The 9,095-nt window shown below is 58.4% G+C and overlaps 1 protein-coding gene across 1 annotated transcript in view; it reads right to left on the minus strand.

Moving 5' to 3' along the window:
* Positions 1–2,116: 2,116 nt before the first annotated feature.
* IL2RB (interleukin 2 receptor subunit beta) overlaps positions 2,117–9,095 on the minus strand; it is an 18,143-nt gene continuing 11,164 nt past the window's right edge. Inside the window, exons 8-10 of the mRNA XM_077762076.1 lie at positions 8,226–8,346; positions 7,685–7,769; positions 2,117–5,141 (exon numbers count right to left, since the gene is read on the minus strand). Coding sequence (XP_077618202.1) covers positions 4,371–5,141; positions 7,685–7,769; positions 8,226–8,346 — 977 coding nt within the window. The 3' untranslated portion in view covers positions 2,117–4,370. The remainder of the gene's footprint in view (positions 5,142–7,684; positions 7,770–8,225; positions 8,347–9,095) is intronic.

The raw sequence follows: 9,095 nt of genomic DNA on the forward strand, positions 1-9,095 counted from the left end.
CCTCAATCGGGGAGGGAGACGGACATGTGGCACGGGGCTTTAGCCAGAGAAGCTGAGCCCCTCTTCAGCTAGTTTGGGCTATAGGTGGCCGAGGAGGTGGAAGAATTAGAGGCACAGGCGGCAGGGGACAGTTGGACCAAGGCTGAGCAGGGATCCGAGCTCAAGGCGATGCTGCCGGGTCACGAGCATGAGGATGGTTTCAACTACAATTACAGTCAAGTGGGCTGCTTTTTCACTTTGTAATTGGTTGCCAGGAAGCGTCGAGTGGAATTTTCCTAATTTTTTTCCACTAATGTAATTGTCTCCTGTGCAGCCCTGTATATGCAAAGGGCCCAAAGCTCTGCGGCCACAGGTATATGAGCTTGAATCCCAGATCTTCCAGCCATCAGCTGCGTTTTTAAACTTCCCCGAGCCTCAGTTTCCTAATCTGCAAAATGGGGGATAGAACACCTGCTTTGCTGGGTCTTTTCAGGTGATGAGGGTGGTGCTTGGTAAGTACCTGGCCCTGCGTCTAATGTGCCTCTTAATCTTTTTTGAAGTCGTCCAGGATGCCAATAATTAAAAGAGCAATAATTAAGAGGGTTATTTACCCCAGGATGGACTGTGTGCTCTGCAATTTGCTCGGTGACCATGGACATTGGAAGCTGCTGGGGGTGGGATCTGGGAAGTGAGGAGAGAGCAGGGGTTACCAGATAACTGGGGAGGCGAGGAACAAATATAGTTCGAGAAATTGGAGATCTGAGAGGCTGGAAGGGCTGCCCGACTCTCCCTCCTTTTCTCTCTCTCTCTCTTTTTTTTAAATATTTTTATTTATTTCTAGGAGAGAGAGAGAGACAGCGTGAGCAGGGGAGGGTCAGAGAGAGAGGGAGATACAGATTCTGAAATAGGCTCTAGGCTCCGAGCTGGCAGTCAGCACAGAGCCCGACGCGGGGCCCGAACCCACGAACCGCGAGATCATGACCTAAGCGAAAGTCGTACGCTTAACCGACTAAGCCGCCCAGGCGCCCCTCCCTCCTTTTCTCTTATCCCCCAATCTGCCCGGCTGCCTTCTGCTTCCCACTCCGCACCTGACAGATCTCCCGGGGCCCTCAGCTGCCTGCTTCCCAGCTGGTGCCGCTCCTCTCGCTGCAATCTGACCCAGGCAGGCCTGCCTCTGCTTCGCCCTCTCTCCCCCTACCAGCTGCTTCTTCCTTGCCCCGTCCCTGGAGGCACAGACTCTGTTCCACGCTGGATGTGTCATGTGGTAGCTTCTGACCCATCAGTCCACCTGGTGTAAGATGACCCCCCATTCTGCTCACCGCCAGCTCAAGTCTGTCATCAGACACAGTGGGGACAGCTGGGTTCCCTGGGCGTGTCTGCTAATAGGTGCCTCTCAGCTTTCGAGCCCCCATCCCTGCGTGAAAGATTGGAGCCTGGGAAGATAAGACCTTCCACTGTGGAAGGAATTGGAGGGATTTTCTGGTCCAGATATGTCCCAGGGTGCCAGCTATGATCAATCGGGACCTGACTACGGACTCTATGATCAATCGGGACCTGACTACGGAATCTAAAGCTGGTATTCCCAAACTTCCCCGGAAGGAGAGCCATGATCGGTTAGCAATGTCTGGTATGAGTGGCTGCAATTGATTAGCAATGTCTGCCATGGGTAAAGCCTTATGAATGCCAGATTTTACCATCCCTGAACTGGTCTAACTATTCAAAGGCACTAAAGGGAAACTGTGTGTGTGTGTGTGTGTGTGTGTGTGTGTACACATATATATGTAATGAAATATATGTTTCATTTTATTTATATTTATTATATTCTGTTTATATTATATTCCTTTATATTATTTTAAATGTACACATTAGTTCTATTTTTTATGATATTTTATTTTTGTTTTCCCATGAGACCATGTCAGCTGGTGCCTAGGCACAGAATGCCATAAACCTGCCTCCTATCAGTGAAAATGAAATTCCCTTTATAATCTTTTACTTTCTCACTATTCAGTGCTGGCGAGTCTTCAACAGCCTCCCAACACTTGCTAATCTCGTCTTTAACGAAGAGAGCAGATTTCCAGCAGGCAATGAATCGACACACTTTGCTTTATTGTATTTACTTTTTAGAGTTGCATTTTCCTTATAGACTGTCCGTTTTTCCATTTACAGAAGCAATACAAAGATTGTTCTTTAAATATGAGTAAACAAACAAGTGAAGAGATTGAAAGAAAAACATTACATAAACTAACGGAGACGGTTCACACAGATCTCTGAAAATACGTGTAACACAGAGGACCCAGGTTCGAGCAACGTAACCGGCCCAAGAACTCTCTCAGAGGTGGAGCCTGCCTTGCAGAGAGGCTTCGCAGGTGGTCCTGGGACACAGAGCCAAAGGGTCTGGGCTCAGAGCTTGGGTCTGATGTTCAGCTCAGGACTGGGGAGCGTTGTGGCCCAGAGGACATGGGATCAAATGGCAGGAGGTGGGAAGTGAGACGGCCGGCTGATTAAGCTCTTCCGTAGTAAGGATCCAAGACTCAGACAACCTCCGGAAAGGGGAGTTTATTTGGGACATAAGGAAAACAAGAATCTTGAGTGAACATTCAGTGGCTTCCTTGGCAGCAGGAGTCTCTGTAGCAGCGCCCGGCGCTCTCTGCTAACAAGACTGAAGTCCCTCTGCCCCGGCATCTCCACAGGCACCTGCTCCCAGGTGCCTCCCTCCCTCCCTGAGCTCAACACCGAGAGTAACCTGATGGGCCGGTTAGGGCCAGGCCTCTCTGATTGGACAGAGCTTATGTTCTGAGCCAGCCCATAGGCTGTCTGTCAGTCTATGGGTGGGCTTGTGTCAGGTGCCCAATCAGCTAGCAGCAGGGCCTATAAATGCAGGCCCTGGGTAGTCCCCGCTGAGTTTGGATGTAGACCTTTCCGTGCTGAGGTTTCTAGTGCGGGAGGAAGACGGTGGCAGGCATCACGCGTGTGATCCGTGCCAGAGACAGAAGGAAGAGAAATGGAGACGTGGTGGGGAGCACTAAGAAGGAAGAGGCCAGCTCTGTGTGTGTTGGGGGGAAGGATTGCCATTGAAAGGGGATGAGCCTCTTGCCGGAATGGGCATGCTGGAACCTCGTGGCCACGGGGCTTTGCTTCCCTGAGGCTTGACCTCAGAAGGGTCAAGGTGCCGGGGGGTGCTCTGTGAGGTGGACGATGTCCCCTATGTGAAGGCAGCCGGGTACGGGGAATCCAAGCAAGATGGTACCGGGTAGTTCAGGATTGCATTCAGGGAATGTGACGGGGGTGCCAGGCACGCCGCACCAAGTGCAGTGAACGGAGTTGCCCTTCTGGAGGCGGCGTGCCAGCCCCTGAGCCGCGGAAGAGATCCCTCCAGGAGAGGGTGGAGTGGCAGGGGCCCGGATCTGAGCCCCCCGGCAACAGCATCAGAACATGCCCTGGGGGGGGCGGGGCGCAGTTCCTTCCCAGCAGCATGCCTTAGGCGTCTGAAACCACTCTGGAAACATCCAGCCAGCGTCTGCTCTCCTGGGGCATTTGTGTCCGTACTGTGGTCGGGACACAGCAGCTAAGCATGCTGAGGTCATGAGAGACCCCAAGGGTGAAGCAACAAGGCCGTTTTGTCTAGCCATCCCGTGACCCCGAGAGCCTGCCCCTCCAGCACTGAATCGGAAAGTCTGGGAACATTAATGGAAGCAGCGTTTCCTTCCAAGGGAAGCCGACCTGACACTTGAAGGATAAGGGGAGTCTGTCCCCTGGACGAGGGAGGCACTGCAGGTGCAGGGGAACAGCATGTGCAAAGGCGTGGGGGCAGGAGGGAACTGCTGGTGGCTCAGTAGGACCATTGGGAGGGTTCTGGAAGGCACTGTCCCAACATGAGGCTACAGGAGCAAGGGCCAGGCCAAGAAGTGGTGCTGAGGGCGGAGAGGAGCCACGGCAGGGTTTTAAACAAGGGGCGGCATTGCCATATTTACATCCTGGAGAGAGTGCTCTGGCCTCCCTTTGGGGGATGGGTGGGAGGGAGGGAGATGGGGGCAGGAAGCCCAGTGAGGAGGGCACGGTGAAGACCCCTGGAGAACCCCGAGAACTCTCCCTCAACAGTGCTTGCAGGGCTGAAGAGGAGGGAGCTTCAGAGGCAAAAAGCCGTGGGACTCGATGCCTGATGAGGGAGTTGGGGAGTCACGGTGCCCCCCACCCTCTGCACTTGGGTCACAGGACCAGGGAGCAGCGACTGAAGTCTTTGGAAGTGAACGGCCAAGTGCGCTGGGTTAGGTGGGGGCCTTCCGGGGGACATCTAGAAACCGCGTGACTCAGCCGTGGACAAGCCTTGAGGGCAACAAGCCCTCCGCGGGGCCCTGGCACCACAGTGGGCAGTGACCCGCCTGGCCGTGTGTCTACACCGAGCGAGCTGGGTCCTGATCCTGCAGCTCCTGGAGGGACAGGTAGGCATCGGTGTTCAGGGTCAGGCAGGAGGTAGGGGCTCTGACCTGGCCTTGCCCAGGAGGGCTAGCCCAGGGGAAGCTGACCCTGACCCCCTCCCCAGGGCCGGGGCCGGGGCCCGGGACCTCCTCTCTTGCTCCTTGCACTGCGCCCTCCAGAGGTGGCTGGGATTCCACCGGCTCGGGTGCACCTGGCGGGGGAGACATCGGGGGCCGGGGGGCCCAGTCTCTGGGAGCTCCCTCCTGCAGAGAAGGGGACAGCTTCTCTTCCTGAGCTCCGGGCCCCCCCGCGGCAGTGTTTGGGGGGCCCGGGCCGCCGAGGAGACTGGGCGAGAAGAGCAGCAGGCCATCCCCCGGGGGGAAGGTGCAGTAGGCGTCGTCCTCCCCCTGCGGAGGCAGCAAAGGTGGGAGGAGAGACCCCTCAGGCGCCCCGGGCCCACCCTCATCAGGCTCTTCCGTGCAGGGGTCATAGGTGAAGTACACCTGGCAGGCCTCGATCTCCAGAGCATCCGGGAGGTGGAAGAAGAAGTAGCCCTGGTTGGTGAAGCAGCTGGTCAGCGAGTGGCCGCTGGTCTCGGCTGAGGACACGGAGGGCGCCTGCTCCTGCTGCAGCAGGAGCAGCTGGGTGGCCTTGGCGTCCCTGTCCAGCACCTCCAGCGGGGAGATCTCGGGTGCTGGCGTGTTGGGGCTGAAGGAGGCCGAGGGGAAGGGCGAGGAGAGCCACTTCTGCCAGGAGAGAGAGCGGCCGGAAGGTGAGTGGGACGCCTCCCCCAGACGCGCAGCAATGACTCTTAATTATAGTCTACTCGGGCGGCCACCTCCAGGAAGGCCTCCCAGACTGTTCACCCCCAACTGGCCTGGGGAATGCTCTGGGTCAGCCCAGGGAGCATGCTTGCTGTAGGCGCCCAGGCGATGCGCCGTTTCCATGAGTGACTGTTTACTGAGCACCCGCGGTGAAGCCTGGCACTGACCTAGGCACCGGGCAAAGGGTAAAATCCCATGTGTCTGCAGGGTGCCAGCACCAATGCGTGAATCACCCAAGCACAAGGCACAAAGGGCCCTGGGGCACATCTTGTTCACCTTCCAGATGCCCAGAGAGGGGACGTGTCCCGGGGCTGATTGCACAGCCAGCTGATGGCAGAGCGGGGAACCAGGCTCCCGACTCACGCTGCCATGCATACAAGTCTCTGGTGGGGACCTGACGGCCCTGCAATTCTCCTCTCCCTCCCAGAGCCATGTGGCCGCCACCTCCCACGTCCTCCACCCACAGAGAAAAGAAAGTGCCCTCCAGAGCCCTTCCCACTTGCTCCAGGGTCTGGAGACCCACATTCCAGTCCTGGCCCTGGCACGCACTCACTGTGTGACCCCGGGCAGGTCACTACACCTCTCTGAGCCTCAATTCCACAACAGTTAGCCACCTCTTTCCCAACTTCCTTACTGGAGGCAGGGGTAGGGAGGGGGGGACAGCAGGAAGATGTCAGATAAGAAAATGAAGGTGGGAATTCCTGGCACAGGGTAAAATGCAGGCCACCACCAGCAGTGTGAGGGACAACAGACCTCTCGGGGGGTGTGACAGGGGCTTCAACAGCCCTCTGTCCTGGGAGCCCTCAGCAGCTGGACTGTGGGGTCCCCTGGGCAGAGGGCCCCGGCCTGATGGGCCCCTCCTACACTCCTGTGCCCAGCAGGCTGGGAAGAGATGGAGATAGGGCAGGTCGGGGCAGGGGTTGGGCAGGGTCTGGCGCTAGAAGAGGCAGTGGAGGAGGCCAGGTCCGGGCAGCCGTGTTGAGCATGCAGCCAGAAGAAGGAGAAGCCAAGCCCGTGACCGGCACTGGTGTGCCAGGGCCTGGCCGGCCCCCCTCCAAGGTGTGTGTGGTCAGCCACTTCCTGGGCCTGGGCCTCCGTCCACAATGCCCTGAAGTGAGGGGTGGAGGGGGGGGGGGCGAGGAGAAACTAATCTCCCCTCACACACGCTCACACACTGGCACGCACACTCCCAGGTCCCGTGGACAGGGCGGTGGGCCCCGTGGCCCTGTAGCCAGAGGTCCTGGGGTAGAGAGAGGGGAACGGGCCTCCTGCCCTGCCACAGAGGAGAGGCTGGGGTCCCTCTTGGCCAGCCCCAACCCCCAACCACATCGTGCAGCCCCAGGGCCTCCTTGGGATACCCCCCCCACACACACACACCCAAGGTCTGGAGCAGGCATCTAGACCCGGGGACGGCCTCATGGGAAGATGGAGTGGTTCGCACCTCTCCGAGAAGGAGCTCCCTCCCATCCGAAAAGGTCTTAGTCCCGTACAATCTAGATAGTCAGCCAAGGCTTGCATGAATGCCTCTGTTGACGGGGAGCTCACAACCTTTAGGGCTTTAGGAAGAATTTTAAGGAGATCCAGAGAACTATGCAGCAAGAGAGCTGTAGGTCAGATAGCCCCAGTCTTGGGAATTTTCCAAAGAATTCCAGAAGGGGCCCTGATCGCCTGCAATAGAGAACTCCAAAGGTCCCCTCTTGATAGCTCTGGGCCCAGCTTGGCTCTCCAGCCGCTCAGCACACCTCGTAATCTCCTTCCACCCTCAGCTCATCCCCCGCCAAATCTAGAGAGCCTAGGGAGGGGAGGGTGACAGAAACAGCCCACCACATCCCCCACCACCCCTGACACTTCCTTCCTGAAGCAAGTGTGGGCTCAGGGAGGGGAGGCGACTGAGGTTTAAATGGGGTTCAGAGTGTTACTACTCTCCTGGCCTGCACTTGTGCCGTGAATCTGCATCAAGGGATGAGGTGGGGCTCAGGGACTTGTGAGCATCGGGGATAAGGTAGGGAGCCTGCTCAGAGATTTAGGGAGAATTTGGACCTGGTGAGTCCCGCTCGGCCAGCAGACTGGGGACAGTCATTCCAGCCAGGGCCCCTTAAGCACTTACTGTGTCCCAGGCGGTGTTCTTGGATGCAAACACCTGGTAACACCATCTCCCTCCCCATTTGAAAGGTGAGGAAACTGAGCACAGGGAGGTTCTCTGACCTGCCCAACATCGCACAGCCAAGAAGGGGCGGAGTGAGGGTTAGAACCCAGTAAGTCTGGCTCAGACGGCAGGTGCCATTCCGCCTGAGAAGGCTGGTGCCGGAGCTGGGGAAAGGGGCCCACCCCCACCCCCACCCCCAGAGACTACTCACTTGAGTATTTTGCCTCCTTTCAAAGCGCAAATCCGCTCGCACCTCTGCCCGCCCTCTGGCCAGCCCGAGCCGGCTGCCCGCTCCCGCCCTCCACCCCCAGAGTCCTACCTGGAAATCTCCTCCGTGCTCTGACTTCAGCTGGGAAAAGAATTCTGAGGGATCTGGGATGTGACATTTCAGAACCTTCTTCAGCCTGAATGGGAGAGGGGGAGGGAGGGGAGGTGGATGAGAGGGGAAGGGGGGCCATGGTGTCCTGCTGGCAACCCTTGCCTTCCCAGCTCTCAGCCCCAGGCCTGCCACTGAGCTGGGGCTCAACAAATGAAAGTAGGAACTAATGAATGCCCAGACCTAGAGAGACCCATGTGCGCACGCATGTGCACACACACACACACTCAGCTCCTAAGAGTAATGCTCTGGGCCAGGCCTCTACAGGACCCTCCGTCCTCTGCTCCCCTCAGGCCAGTTCCATGGGGGTTTCATCTTGTGGGGTGGGTGGCAGGGAAAAGCCAGGTGTTAGGCAGGGAGGACTTTTGGGAGGGCAGAGGGAGCACCGGTATGTCAGAGCAGGGGGCTCAGCCTAGAGCCTGACCTGGCAAGGGGTGCGTGTGCCAGACGAGAGCAGGAAGGGGCAGGGAGGGAGGGCGCTTACCATGGCCCGATGTACCGGCAGTTGGCCAGCAGGTAGACCAGGATGATGAAGCCAAAGGCGCTGCTGATGCCCATAATGATCTGACCCAACCAAGGAAAGGGCACGGCCTCCTTCCCTGGCTCTGTCCGGGGTGGGTGGGGGGAGAGGAGAAGCAGGGAGAGGGGTTAGAGAGAGGGGCCCCCACTTGCTCAGGTCACTCCACCCCCCCCACCCCCCGCTGCTACCCTGGCACCGAGGGACAGGCTGAGCTCCGATGCCAGCCCTTCCCAGATCCCAGCTGGCCCAGCAGACCTGCCGCCTGTCATGGGACCCACTTTACAGATGAGGAAACTGAGGCCTCAAGGTGAAATCCCACCCCCGACCACGCTGCTTACCCTCACACTGAGTGGGCTGACCCTAGGAGATGGGCATGACTGGGGCTGAGCCCTGGACCCCATCCCCAGGCCTCCGCCCCCCCCACCAGCTGCGCTCAGATTGCACCCCAGCCTCCTCCTCTCCTGCCTGAGCTCCGTCGCACCCCTCCTGCCCACTGGTACCTGCGGGCCTCGTCCTGAAGGCCAGCGGCTGACTCCAGGGGCTCCAAGCCTTGTTTTTGCCTAGCTGGGGCCTGACCCGCACTTGAAGTTCATACAGGGTGTCCGGAGAGAGCGACTCTAGGCAGATCCATTGCTGGTTCTGCCGGAGGGGCAGCAGGGAGGCCTCCTGGGGCGGAGACGGGGGGGGGCTGTCAGAGCAGAGGGGTCCCCACAGCCCTCCGCACCTCCCATGGTAGGGCTGTCTGCAGCAAAGAGCTCCTTCCTTCCTCCCCTCCAGCCTCCATGCCCCTCACCCAGTCCTCCCAGGAGGCTCCCTGACTACCTGGTGCTGGGA

Source organism: Crocuta crocuta, unplaced genomic scaffold, assembly GCF_008692635.1.
Source record: "Crocuta crocuta isolate KB4526 unplaced genomic scaffold, BGI_CrCroc_1.0 scaffold193, whole genome shotgun sequence".
Lineage (NCBI taxonomy): Eukaryota > Metazoa > Chordata > Mammalia > Carnivora > Hyaenidae > Crocuta > Crocuta crocuta.